Below are 14,878 nucleotides of genomic sequence, written 5' to 3' on the forward strand. Positions count from 1 at the left end.
TGAAACTATGGTGTGGGGGGGGCGGGGGGGTTGGATTACTCTACAGCCGGGACATGACTGGCATTTAGTAGGTTGGTGGGGGGGTAGGTTTGCAAGGAATGCCAGACTGGCTGCATTCTCTGGAGTCCTACACAAGGAAGAACTGTCTGCCTGAAAAATCATCTTGCTTTACACAGGGAAGCAAACCCACGATGAAGAGAAACCATTGTCTTTCTACAAGTAAAACGACGCACAAACCTCACTACCTCCCCCACTCTTTCTATTCCCACCCAAAAGCTCTCCTCATTTAACCTATGATATTTGGCCACTATAAGAATCAGAGGGGCCAAGGCCAGGCTCCCGACCTGCAGGAGGCCTCCTTACCTGGGCACCTCAGTGTGGATAGAGCGCCCGTCATCCGGAAGCATGTCAAAGTCATGCAGACTTTCTAGCAAAGAAATGAGACACAGTTAGAGACAAGGCAAGGAGACCAGACATGCTTCAGGGGCAGCGCAGAAGGATCTCCATTGCACACGGACTGGGCCAGCTTCCCCATTGAGGGAGTTGGGGTTATCTGCAGAGGAATCTGAAAGGGGATCCCAGAGTCCACGTGCTTCTCCAATAAGCTGAGAAAATGGTGAGACTATATATAACATAGGGGCGTACTATGCCAACCACTTAGAAGACAAAATGCCCCGAATCTGAATAATGGGGCAGCTGAAAGGTAGGACAATATATAGCAGGGAGTGATGGTGACCACGACCCATGGCCCTAGGGCCAGTGTCCTCCTGTTAATGAACCAGCTCAGCAGTGTCACAACAACTGCTGATGGGGGACAGAGGGAGCACAGAATGTATCATAGTCCTTTTGAAGAGCATTAAGCTAATATTTTAATTTTTAAATTAAACATAATATATACGGCTCTTAGTATGTACCAGGTGCTTGTTCTAAGTAATTAGCAAATATCAAATCATTTAATCCTCATACAACCGTATTAGATATTGTCACTCTGGCCCAAATCACACAGCTAACAAGCAGCAGAGCAAAGGTTTACACCCAGTCTGGGTCCAGAATCCCTGTTCCAAACAATGACACCAAGCTCCTTTTTGATGCACTGTACAACGAAAGCTATAAACTTTTGCATATCCCTGACCTAGAAATGCCTTTTTAAAGAATTTATCCCAAGAAAATAAGCAGCACCACCCGGGAAGAATTTACATATGGGAATATTCAAGCAGTGGTATAAAGGTAAGAGGTTGGAAACTACCTACATGGGCAACAATGGGGAGAGAACGGTTATTGAAGTCATGGCATATTGCAGAGAAGGTAAAAATCACATTTGTGGAGAATTCCTCCCACTACACGGCTTTCCAATGCACCCACAGCTGCACTGAAGACCCACGGGCAGAAGAAGAGAAAGCAGTGGTGGATGTTATGCTCCACGCTGGCACCGGGCCCCATGCTATGCCACAATCGCATACTTCGGTCTCTCTTAATCCAAACACTACGCGTTTATTGGTCCAATTTTACGGATGAACAAAGGGAGGGCCAAGAGGCAGATAAAGGATCCCCAAGTCACGGAATAAGCGGCAGAGCTCATTTTAGAACGCACCTTGCTAATTGCTCTTTCCATTATCAACTTGCTATTTAAATAAACTCATGGGGCCTCAGGAAGGGGCCTTTTCTACTTAACTATGCCCCTGCTCTGCCTTGAACAAACCACTCTCAAGAGACTCAGAAGTCGAAACAGTCTGACCTCTTTAAAAACTTACACCATGACACTTACATGGAATTATGCTACAGGTACCAAAAATAGTGGATACTGAGGGACCATAATCTGCTATCAAATAATTGGTCTTTACCTAATTATCTAGAGAAAATTACCTTAAATGTATGAAAAAATTAATTTATTGAAAGCTGTGTGCCAAATGCTGTTTTAAGCACTTTCCAAATGCTGTATTATCTCATTTAATTCTCCTTATAACTGTTAAGGTGGGAATTCTCTTTATTCCCATTTTACTTGAGAAACAGAAGCAGAGGGATTTAGCAAATTGTCCACGTGGTAAATGAAAACTGGACAGTGGTCAACAACAGAGAAGGAGACCAAGAATCTACAGGGCCGGGGTCTCAGAGGCTGGTTGCCCACACTGCACAGTCCTGGAAGCCACAGCTGCTCCCACGAGAAACAGACACGCCCTATGGTTTCATCCAGAGCCTTGCAAGCCTCAGAGCCTTGCTGCCAAGCCTGCCCCTTTCACACTCTCATGTACCTTGAGTTGCTTGGGCCATGCCAACTGAGCTCCAGTGGGTCAGCAGGAGGGTACATGATTCAGCACGGGTCTCAGGGTAAACCATAGAGGGGCAGGCAGACGCTGCAGAGCCTGGAAATCGCTCTTTGCGAGTAGTGGTGTGCAGGAGGAGTTTGGATAGGGGTGAGAAGACAGATCCCTTTGCTTTGTACTTTGAAAACTCATATCCTAGCACAAATCAAAGCTAAGTTCCTTGGGGGAACTGGACAGCACTCCTTGACAGACTCCTACAACCTAGACACAACCTCTGCATGATGGTGTGGGCAGCTAGGTCTTTTAGGATTCCGCCCTACAAGAGACCAACAGGGAAGGCAGGTGATTAACACTGTGGATGACATCCTGGGTTACACATTGGGATGTGAAGTGCTCTAGCACTGGTCCTGCCCTTTACTCAGCACTTTAATCCTGACCTTGGCGGGCAAAATGAAGGGGCTACGGTGCATATAACCTACAAGACTCCAAGGGCCTGACTTACTTGTGTCTTATCCTTAGCGGTTTCCAGAAAAGTCAAACCTTTGCATGCCTGAGCTGGTTAGTGGGTGTGTGTGAATGCGTTCTTAGCAGGAGCCCCCTCACTTGCTTACTGTCTTATCCTGGGGAAGATGTTATGGACTAAACTGTATACCCCCAAATTCTTAAGTTGGAGCCCTTCTACCACTACCTCAGAATGTAACTAACTGTATCTGGGGACACTGGCTTTAAAGAGGTAATTAAGTTAAAATGAGGTCATTAGGATAGATCCTAATCCAACCTGATTCGTATTATAAGAAACGGAGGACAGACAGAGGGACACCAGGGACTGGAGGGCACAGAGAAAAGGCCAAGGAGAGAGGCATCAGAAGAAACCAACCCTGCTGACACCCTGATCTTGGATTTCCAGCCTCCAGAACTATAAGAAAATGAATTTCTGTTGTTGAAGCCTCCCAGATCACAGTATTTTGGTATATAGCAGTCCTAGCAAACTAATACTGCAGAGGGTTACATCCACTTTATACTGCCTACCATGATTCAGAATGATAAGTGAATTAAAAACTCAGAAGGCTGTTTGGTTAATACTTTTAATTACATGATTATAATTATACAATTTCCACTATTCAACATTTCGTATAAAACCAGTTACAATACACAAATGTGACAATATGTATCAAACTATATAGATATGCAAAGTTTACACGCCATTATGAAGCTTTATCTTAAAAATACCTTCAGGAAAATAAACATTCAACTAGTTCTCTCACCTTTATAAAATATGATTAGAAATATACATTTTAATTAAAAAAAATCAAGACAACGATTGATCCAATACTGATTAATCAGTCACATTTTAAAAGTTTTAATAATCTATACATGAGTGCAGGTTAGATAAAAGTCTGCAAATCATTAATATAAAACTGCAGTAATATAATCAGATGAATATATCTGCTGACAGTTAATTCTACTGGGCAATTAAGGAGGTAATTTCCTACACAGATTAGGTGAACTGTCCAGTCAATTAAACACATCTGTAGTATTTCCACTTAGTGACATGGCGAATACTCAGATCTAGGAGAAAAGGAAGAGCAGCAGCTAGCCCCACAAGGACAGTTTCGGTGGGAAAGAACTAGGAAAGAATGAAAACATGTTTTTAAAGTTGTTTGTGATGAGCACTGCTTTCCAAAATGCAATAATCACTTTAAAAACTGTATGAAGAGAAGCAGCTCAGCCACTTTCTGACAAACATCAAAGGAACGCAAGGCCCACTGGTCAAGCAAGGGAAGGGCTCCCGGAGCTCTTGGCATGACGCGGCCCAGAACACCAGATGGTCCAAACGGTTCACCCAAGGGGAGACACTTGAGGACTCATGAGAACACTTGGGGACTCCTTCAATCTTGTCGGGGCCCAAGAGGTAGAAATCACCCCTGTGAGAGGCGGAGGAGGGCAGGGAAGGAAGTGGGTGGGGGACAGGCTCAGAGGATCGAGTTCACAGCAGAAAAATTCTGGAGACTAGAAGAGTGGCGGGCCGCTTAGATGCAGCTACATCTTGACAAGTAAGGCTGCTTGTTTTAGTGAGGCACTGCTCAGGATCCGTCCCTCTTCACCGACAGGTTAGAGGGATTTCTAGTTTTTCTGTAGCATTACATAATGGAAGTCTGTCTATATGTCTAGGTACCCAGTTTGGCAGACCACCCTTCTTTTGGACCGTCCCTAACTCTTGATGGTTTGAGTCCCCAGAAAGCTTCAAGGGCACCTAAAAATATTCATTTCTAATTTTAATTCCAATGGAAACTGTCTTGGTATACTTTCAAAGTTATTTAAGGCTCTGAAGTTAAAGAAATCTCTCCATCTGACATGCCCTGTTTCATATTCCATAGCAACAAGATCTTCTATAACAAATTAAAAATGAGAATCTGAGAAGATTCTTGGGTATGTTAAAGTTTCAGTTGGGGGCCGGGGGAAGAGTCTACTTTTATTCACAGCAGGAAGAACTTTCCATCAATCAGATGCAGAGACTTCCTAGATTCTAGATGTCCCCAGTACATTTAACACCGTGCTATATACGATCCATCTGAAGCACTATCCCAAACTGTGTGTTCCAAGGAAGGCTTCTTTAACAAATGACTAGTTTGCGATGACTCATTTCAGTGAGCCCGATGACTCATTTCAGTGAGTCAAATACAAGGATTTTTAGAAAGAACCACAGTGACAGCAATTCTAGCTGGACACTTGAGCAGCCACACAAAAAGGCAATTTGTAAAACGAAAGGTACATTGAAGCCCAAGAGACACCAAATGGCTTATTCACTGTGAGGGTGACGGCACGTTTACTTGTTCTGACCAGCAAGAACGGTTCAGACGGAAGTTTGATTTTCACAACTACCGGGATTGTTTATGCAGGAGATGGCCTTTCAAAGTATAAAGGGAAGAAGAGTTGCCCTGAGAATTCAGTGTTTAACGCCTGGGCACAGCTTCAATATTTAGTATCATCTCCCAGACCAACACAGCAAACAGAAGGTTTCCCCTCCCACTCAAAGCTTGATGAAGAGCTGTCTTCCCTCAGGTAAGTAGGTCTTTATATTTATGAACTTCCAGGGATAGAAAAACACTGTTTTTCTGAGGTCTAGTCCTCAGAAAAAAGCTGGCATGGCCCTCATGGTGCCCAATGAGGAGCACCTCAAACAAATGCTCGTTTGGCCGAAAACAATGGCATCTTCCATCTCCCCTCAAAACTAGGCAACCTTACAATTTACTCCGAGAGTAAATACCAAAATAGATCCACCGGCTTCTAATTACTTTCTGCATTAGCAGACTTGAATCTGTTTATTCCAACCACTCCTTATTCTTCATATTTGTATTAAAAAGGCAGCTTTTTAAAAATGGAATGGCCTACTGACCTGATTCATTCATCTTATAACGTGAAGGCATTTTGCCTTTAATATTGTATCATCTCCCCATTCTCCAGACTAGGACAGGCAATCACTGGTTAGCAATAACTAAACCATTCACTTCTTATGGAGGTAACCAAGATGATTACAAATGTTTTTTTCTTTTGGGACCCACTTTTTTTTTTTTTTAGCAGCAAATAAATTCTGTTTTGTGATTGTTTTTACAGACTCTGCTGTGTTTCTGTGGGGTTGAGGGGAGAAGGCACTCTGCAAAGAGTTATTAGTTGTATTCCCTAACCAAAGGCAACAGTGAGTTTCTTATTTACAAACTACTGAAATCCAGATACGAATAACTGTCACTGAAACCAAAGGGTGTGTGAATGGCCTTAGGTCATTCACATAACAAAAAAAATCCACAATGCTACAGAGAAAGACCCTAACAAAGTAACTTTTTTAAAAAGTCACCATTATTTGGGATCACTGTTTCCAGGGGAAACACCAACAGTGTGGGGTTTTTTCCTGCATGGAAGGAAATATGATTTTAATTTGTATGACTGGGCAACCAAATAGTGGGCAGCCTTGGCATTCTTCAGTCCCGAAATGACAAACGAATGACTTAACAACCGTCTTCCAACTCTGAAGCCAGTTTCTCCTCCTGAGTCTTCTAAAGCTACTATTAACATTCTCTTGAAAGTTTTAGGTTACCAAAGTACCGCAACATGCAACAGCCTTCAAATGTGGTTTTCACAGATTCTTGTTAGTAAAGCACTCTTTGGTGGAAGACAAGCAGCTTGGGTACTTGACAGAGTTAACATTATAACAGTATTACAAATACTAAAGTGAAGATGATTAAACCAAATAGTATCAAATTACAGAAAGTACCATTTCAGTAATGCTTGTTTTATCTTTATAAATTCTGACACAGGGTGAACAGCAAATAAATAAGTAAAAAACCTCCATCAGACCCTCAATTCTTCTGAAGGCCAGCAGCTAAACTGATTGCCATCACAGGGACACACGTGCACCACACAGACTAGTCAGCTCTCCTGATAACAGAGGGCTTTGATATTTACACCTGAGACTAATTTACAACAGCTTTTTTTGTTAAAGACATTTCTATAGAAGGAGAGTTGGGCCCTCTTCAAGTCATTCACTTGTACCCAAACTCATGTAGTTATTTAAATTCCAGTGGACATTTTCTTCATTGAATAAACTTCTTAGGTGGAAAGCAGCTAAGGCTTTTGCAATTCTGTTTTGTTTCCAAATAAATTGTGCTAAAGTCGCGTTGTAGTTTTCTGTTCCTAGAGTCTTCCTTCAAGTTCTGGTCACAGGTTTTTACTTAACGCAAGACTGTTTTAGTCCTTGAAATGGAGGGACTACAGGGGAAAAAAAAAAGGATTTTACCATGAAGGCTTTTAAGTGTCCCATATGTAGTTATCAAAGACAAGGAAGGCAACATAATAAAAATATTGACATGCTAAAAAGTATACACTTTGTATAATTCTTCAATGACAGATACTTTGGAAAAGACAGTACAATATCAACCATAAAGTAAAGACAAACAGGAGAGAAGAGGCAGAGCAGAAAAAGGTTCAGTTCTGCAAAAAATTAAAAAACAATAGAAAAACAATAAAAAAAGAAGGGAGTGCAAAAGCGGCCGAGCAATGAGAGTACCATAATGCCATGAAGGGCATTTGTTGCAAAGCATTCCTTTTCCTTCTTTCCCTCTGAGGAATCAGGCTGTGGGAAAAGTGGAAAGAATGAAAAGATAAAGAAGTGTTACTTGATTATTTCCAAAGCCAGAAGTCGGTCACAGAAAAAGCTGGGGCACAGCACGCAGTTTCCAGTTTAGCAGAGCGCAGCAGGCACCCCGCACCTGCTCCCACCTTGCTCCGCACTGCTGCACAGCTGCAAGGGGACAGCCGCCGACCCTCTTCTGTTCGTGAATAATGGACCTACATTGAGCTTCACCCTACCTCCTTTCTTTCCTTCCCCAACTGATCACTTTAACTTTCAACTAAATAGCAACTTTCAGAGAACAACTAAAGCAAAAGAAAAGAGAGAAACCAATTCCAATCTGGAGGTGACCCTCACTTGGATGATGATAACGGTGCTCTATCAGAGCAGCTCATCCGAATCAAACATTTAGTTTTCCGAGACCCCAATAGAGAACTGAGTATAAAGGTCCAGGTTAGTTGGTGGAGCCAAGAGGGAAAGTATCTGAAATTTCAAAGGGAGATTAATATTTTAAAGGAACAGAGGTAACCAGCATAAAAGAGTACTTAGATACAACATTCTGGGGCTTCGACAGTGATATAGTTTTTAAACATAATGGCAATGACAAAGAACTAAAGCCCAGAGGTGATGGAACAGACACTGAGATCTGAGACTCTAAGGAAGAAGAAGCAGTGACAGGTATGATGATGGCAAACGTCACAAATGAGAAGACTTAAAAAGCCAAAGTCCTAAATGTAGTTACGCCAACTGAAGGGCTTGTGAAGAGACTCCTGGTTTCAGAGGCTGAAGAGCGAGCCTGAGCGTTTATCTTCCTCCAAACTATGAATAATTAGGTACAAAATGCCCCAAAGCAATGAACATTGTTTGGTTTGGCAGGTGGAGCAGAAAGTGATGGTTCCCAATGATGCAACTTGGAATAAAAAAGGCACTTATACATGACAGTTTTCTTAGAAAACAAATGAAGTTATATTTTTTTTAAAAAAAGAAACAAAAGACTGCCCCAAAGAAACAGTATAAGCTTACAGAAACATGCACTCAATGGGTGAGCAGGGTACAGACATGAACCGAATTGAATGACATCAAATGAGGTGGCTACAGGTTCTCAATCGGGGGCTCGATGATGAAACGTTCGAGACTCATTCTCAGGGAGCCCTTCAGAGTTGATACAACAACACTGAAAAATGGGCCAATTCTATTTAGCTGGTTCTTCAGTGGATTAATTATTAAAACAGAAACATTAAAATGGGTTTCTAGCTCTAACAGGAAGTGGGAGGTGTAGAAGCCCATTAATTTACTTCTCTGGACTTAAGAAAGGGGATGAGGAAGGTGCTACACAGGCTCCTCTCAGCACCCCATCCGCCACCAGACACTCCAGTGTTTCCGTGCCTGAACTGCCACAGCTGTGCCAGAGCAGAGCTTGTCACCCACGATTTAAGCTTAGATGTGGCTAATGTTCAATGGATACATGGGAGAATAATCAGTCACCTGCCATGAGAGAAACATGGTGGCAATTCTTCCCCACAACTCATATTTTTTCAGTCTCCAAATAACTGTTCTTTTAACATGTTTGTGGAAAAGTTCTTCCAAGATGTAAAGCCTCTCAGTAAACTGTCAAAAATCAAAAGAGCCAAAACAATGGAAAGTGAATGTCGGTGAGGTCTTCATCCTGGAAAGCCTCAAAGAGTAGAATAGAACATGGAAATGAAAGGGCAAGCTCTACGGCTCAATAGAGATGATGATGATGACGTACAAACAACATCAACCTGCAAGAGAGAAGCCCTCACAAATGGGAATAACAGCAGACTGGCAACCCTGGCGCCTTGCAAGTGTTTATGAATGTACACGGAAATGGTGCAAAAATGGTGTACTATTTTGTGTGTGTGCGCGCGCGCGTGTGTGTGTGTACTGCTGTTCAAAGAAAAGATTTCTATTCAATACTTTAAAATTACTCAACAATCTTAGCTCATATTATTTTGTCCTGAATCAGATTATGTACAATTGTGTTTATTCTCTCACTACCCTCCAACCACAAACGAATACTATCCCACAGGACAAAAACTTCAGGCTACAGCTTGGGTGCTGACTCCCGTTATTTCCTAGAAGCAGGGAATGGGACCTGTGCATAACGTATTTGCCTTTCTCTGGTGAGCTGTATGTGGTCACAGTTAAGGTGATGCCAATACAGGTCAAAGCCCAGAAAGAGGTAAGGGAGACCTGGCATGGAGGGCATGGTTAAAAGCACTGTGAAGCCCAATTAACTCTCGTTGTTTTACTTCTTCGCCCCTCCAAATCTCTGAAAGTCCATTTCAGAATTTAAAAGAAGTTTTTTTGGTTTTCAGCACTATCCCAAATGCCTGAAAACTGCTTTCCTTGGGCCATTTCAATATTTGGTCAAGGTATTCAGTCTGAACTCTACTTTAGAGCCCTCAAAGCAACAAGTCCAGGGACCTCAGGCAGATGCTCACCGCAATCAGGAACCACCTCTGCTGAGAAGCACAAGTTTAGATCACTAGACAAGACCTAGATGGAAAAACTGCCATACGGCCACACCCTAAGAGGAACGTGGTATGACCAGGCAAGTGCAGTCCCGGCTCCAGGACTCTAGCCAACTCCTCTGAAACCTGCAGAGCGCCATCCAGAAAAGCAGAGAGCAGAATTAAATGTGCAAAACACACCCGGCTGTGATAAAAGTCTGAAAAGAATATGTCCATTCAAAACATGTCTAACTATCATCAACAGCAGGCCCTTTATTTGAATTTTTAATAATTTAATTTCCATAAACGTGTCAAAGTTAAAAAAACTCACATTTCCCCTCATTTACTGTAGAAAAGTTAGAAAAAAAGAAAATGACAGAAAAAAAGAAAAAAAATCCCCAAATGCCCTACCAACCAGAAGAGCTGTTAGTGTTACGGCATATTTTTCCTTTATCTTACTTCTCTACATATATATTGGATTGGCCACAAAGTTCTTTTGGGTGTTTTGGTAAGATGTTACGGAAAAACCCGAACGCACTTTTTGGCCAACCCAACAGAAATGTCCACATCTATAAATATTTAAGCTTATAAATATTTACACACCTATACACTTTTACACACACACACATATATATATAAAGTCTATTTTACATTTACAAAATTAGAGCAATATTTCATAATTTTTACGTGTAGCCCTTTTCACTTATTGCTCCGTGAGCCATTAACCCAGGTCATTAACTTTCCTTTGAAAACATGACTCGCAATTCATTTGGCAGAATTCATCAATCATTTCCGATTTCTTACTATTATAAATAACATTTCTGATATTATGTTATAATGTACCTAAATCTGACTTTCTGTCAGTATTTCTCTAATATTCTTCTCAGTGAATGAGAGTACAAAGAGTATGAATATTTGATACCTTTCTAATGAAAAGTTTTAAACCCTAAAATCAGGAGTCAGTGCCCAATTCTCAAATACTTGTATTGAGGCACTATCACGTTCTCTGACACGTAAAAGATTGTAGTAAAACTGTACAAAAGAATCAGCAAAGAAGGAGAGTGGCGGAATGGAACAGTTCCTTACAAAAGCTAAACACACAGAGCCCTCTAGATTGTCAGTGAGTCCCTCAGGACACACAGGCTGCCGTGGGACTGCACCGGAGACTACCTTAGCACTGAAGGTCAACGCAGGCCCAAAGCCTCAAAGATCTGAGGGCAGGGAAGCCAAAAAGAAGCAAGGAAAACTGTGAAGGACGTTTTAAAGTCTGGTTCAGATTATCTTCAGCTTGCTCGTGGTCTCTATAAGACAACACTGTGCCCTGAGCACGGTACTGTCATGCTCAGGACCGCACGGGTTGCCAGCTCAAGGCAAAGATACACAAACACAAAAAAGGTGCCTGCCTGCCTATGCCTCCTGAGATGATAGGAAGTGGGCAAACTGCTCTCCCCTAAATGGGGATCTGTTTTTGGAATATGTTAAAAATGAAATGTCTCAGTTCATGATAAACATCCAAAAACAATGGTGAGTAATGGATTTGGTCACAGAACATGTCCAATTTTTTGTGAAAGCCTCTATTAATGAAGGAAGTGAAAGATGCTGGGCCAGAAAGTGAAAAGGCTAGCGCCCTTGGGTATATAGAGACTGTGGCCAAGAGGATAGTCGCTAGGTAAAGAAGGATCCCAAACTCACGGGAGTTCTCATTTTTCCACCATCACACTTATTTACAACTAATTCTCCAACAATTATGATGGATCTGATATACAGACAGAAAGACTTCCTCCAAGTCCTGACAGAGAGCTTTGGAAGTTCTTAATTTAAGAACTTAGAAGTACAGCATTCTCAACTTTCCCATATCATGACCCAGAGACCACATTTCCAGTGTTGAGAATCACCTCTGTAAACAAAACAAAACAAAATCCCAAATTAAAATGGTCCAGATTTTCTTAGATGATGAACAAGTGAAACATTTTTGATTAATTTCCTACCACAGGGACTCTGCTTTCTCCTGTCTTCATTTCTATCTCCAGAAGATTAAACTGGAAAACCAATGCTTAGAACATTTCAGAAGAGTAGGATTCTTTTCTCACCTTTTAAAACTGCTTTTTCTTGAAGCAGATCTGGTGGTTCTTTTAGTAATGCCTGCACTGCCAGAAATGTTAGGTTCAGATGTTTTACAGCTCTGAACACTGGACTGAAGAATTACTCTGAAAACAGTTGGAAAAAGATAACATTATATTCACTGAAGCGATTTGCAAATACTTGACAGAGGAAGGCATTTTTGCACTTTAGTGCAAACTATTTTCTTGAGAACGGACAGGATTTTCCATAAGCACATTTGCCAAAAAAAAAAATCTGAAACACACTTTTACATCAAGGTCTTTTGAAATAAAGCATCTCATTTCCCTATGAAGGTTTACACAAAGATAAACAAAGAACTTTGCTTTTGGAAAATGAAATGACCTGGCATGTCAAGCGATTCCCACACCAAAGAAATCAATCAGTAAGACAAATTTTTGTGCCCCAAAGTAAAAATAAATTCTCAGAATTCTAGTCATGAAAACAAGAAATCATTTAAAAATCCCAAATTCTAAAGACTACGAATATAAATATATATACAGTATTCACTCTTCAGAGCTGGAAGTACAAGCAATTGACATCAAATCAACAGTAATTTTTTATAACATTTCAAATTTTAAAAGTATGTTCAAACAGAATTTTTTGGGCTGGCTTACAACCACTTACAAAGTCACCCAGTACCATTAAAGTGAAGCTGTTTAAATTTTGTAAAACTTGATTTCATTAAACTCTAGATATCTCAAGGAACTGAGACCTATGGGAGTAGACTGCCCAGGAGGCAAATTCATGAATCAGAAAGAACACCCTCAGATAAAGCCCACACAGAATACCTGTTCATAAGTAGAGGGTGTTTTAAAATTCCTCACTGAATTGTCAGAGGGACAACAGCAGAAAACACCAAAAAATTTTACAAGCAATTCTTTTCTTCAAGAGATAATGACTAAAACACTGAACTGCATACATACACATTTACATATACTCAACTTTTATTTATCTGTGAGAGAAAATACTTTAAAAAGCTTTCTCCTCTCATATCCAAACATAAAGGTGAGATAGCCAACAACAACTTATGAGAACCCAGCTCATGCGTAAAAAGAAACCATTACAACGAACTAGCAGCCAGTCCTACCTCCTATGCCTGTGTTAACACCACATTAGTTAATAACCAAAGCCAGGTCCTTAAAATGTAGTAAATTCTTATAATCTTAATATTACTCAAACCATAGGATATTCAACATTTAGTAAAATACTAACTTCTCATCATTAAAAAAACAATGGGTTGTACTGCACCAGAGCAGAAGTCTGGAGGTCAGTAGTTTTCGAGCCATCTGGGGGAGAGGAGTAGAAGGCTGAGGGAGGGGAACTCCTAGCCTAGCTGTTTCTCTTTATCCAAGAAACATTTCTGAAAGCCTTATGAATCAGGCCTTCAATCTCACTGAGGGAAACTGATCCTGGGTAAATGAGCCAATGCTTGATTCAGGATTTCTGATAAAGTTTTATCATCCTAAATGCTGACTGTTTTAACAAAATAGAAAATGTATATGCAGACATAATTATATTATCGAAGAGGTAGTACCAACTGCCCTGGCATATAAATTCTCTCCTTGAAAACAAGGATTTATTTTTAAATTCTTTCTGATTGTGTAAAGTGAAGAGGAAATATTTAGTTGTCTTTGTTAAGAATGTGAATCTAGAATTTTTCATTTAAAAAAACAAAACAAAACGGAAACCAACTGCAATGCTTCCATGGCTATTTCTAAGGCCCAGGCCCAGGGCTTGGTGCTGCCACTACTGTCCCGAGGGCTCTCACCCACTCAGTGAGGCTCATGAATTTTATCTCCATGTTTTACAAATGGAGAAAATGAGACTCCTGTTGGCTTTTTTTGAAATACAAAAACTACTTTTCAAATAATTTGAGGCCACTTAGGGTCAAAAGTATCAACCATCACACTGTAAAATCATTAATATGAGGGAAAAAACAAGAGCCAATATACATTGCCTGCTTAGGAAATTTACCTCCTGATTTCTTAAGTTAGCTATTATGTTTAAATACTATTCAAAACAAGAAATTACTGCTAAATCATATTTTAGGCTGATAGGAAACATCTTTTTAAAAGTACTTATTTCTCTATAAAATTAGTGGAAACAATTCATGTGAAGTAATATACTATTAATCGCTAATAATTTAGGTGCAATTTTGAGAGCATGCTAGAAATTTGGAATGCATTAATCTCATCAGCAAAGATTCAGGTCACCAGTTATTTACATTAAAAACAGAGCAGTTATTACATCTGTAGGTTATGCATCAATAAAGTGCGAAGGAAACACAGCAACTACACTTAGTTATTACCTGAGATATCCTACAAGTTAACACCCTAAGGTGGGTGAAGCTAGTAAACGTGTGAAGTAGTCACTCTGCCACAGGGATGTGGGAACTCACTACCCCCCACCTTGCACACTAGGCCAATCACGCGGCTCTGCAGGACAACATTTAGCAAATGTCATTTCTCCTTTCCATCTTTTCCTGATAGAACTCTCAGTCCTACCTTCTATCTCTTGCCCATACTAGAGTTCGTTTTCTTCTCTGCAGTATCTTTTGAGGCCCAATATTTTCCGATTTTGGATACAAAGATATCTGCAACTTGAGGCAAAGCAAAAAATTGAAAAGCCAGGTCTCTCACCTATCAAGTCACAGAGTACTTTGAAAATAAATGTTCATTCCAAGAAGAGAAGCCATCAGCGCAGCCATGCACTATTTACGCTGGTTGTCCACCACTGATACAAAAAGAGCCTGCAACATGATGGGCCTGAGGCCCTGCAACCTGCAGAGATGCTTTTCCCACTGTCTAAAAGGTCTGAAGCAGCGTGTGAAGTGCTGTTATAGGGAAGCTCTCCAGGCATGCCAGGAAACAACCTATCAGGCAAGCTACATCATCAGC

General features: G+C 40.8%; 1 protein-coding gene across 16 annotated transcripts in view; it reads right to left on the minus strand.

Moving 5' to 3' along the window:
- CDC14B (cell division cycle 14B) overlaps nt 1–14,878 on the minus strand; it is a 107,930-nt gene that overhangs the window by 2,859 nt on the left and 90,193 nt on the right. For 3 of the 16 annotated variants that reach the window (XM_067744852.1, XM_067744850.1, XM_067744841.1), the window contains 3 exons: nt 11,951–12,067; nt 7,324–7,389; nt 3,331–7,025 (listed from right to left, as the gene is read on the minus strand). The exons of 1 other annotated variant lie outside the window; for it this stretch is intronic. In XM_067744852.1, coding sequence (XP_067600953.1) covers nt 6,989–7,025; nt 7,324–7,389; nt 11,951–12,067 — 220 coding nt within the window. In that variant the 3' untranslated portion in view covers nt 3,331–6,988. 12 more of the 16 variants (XM_067744853.1, XM_067744845.1, XM_067744851.1 and 9 more) reach the window with 9 other exon arrangements.

This window comes from Pseudorca crassidens, chromosome 7, assembly GCF_039906515.1.
Source record: "Pseudorca crassidens isolate mPseCra1 chromosome 7, mPseCra1.hap1, whole genome shotgun sequence".
NCBI lineage: Eukaryota > Metazoa > Chordata > Mammalia > Artiodactyla > Delphinidae > Pseudorca > Pseudorca crassidens.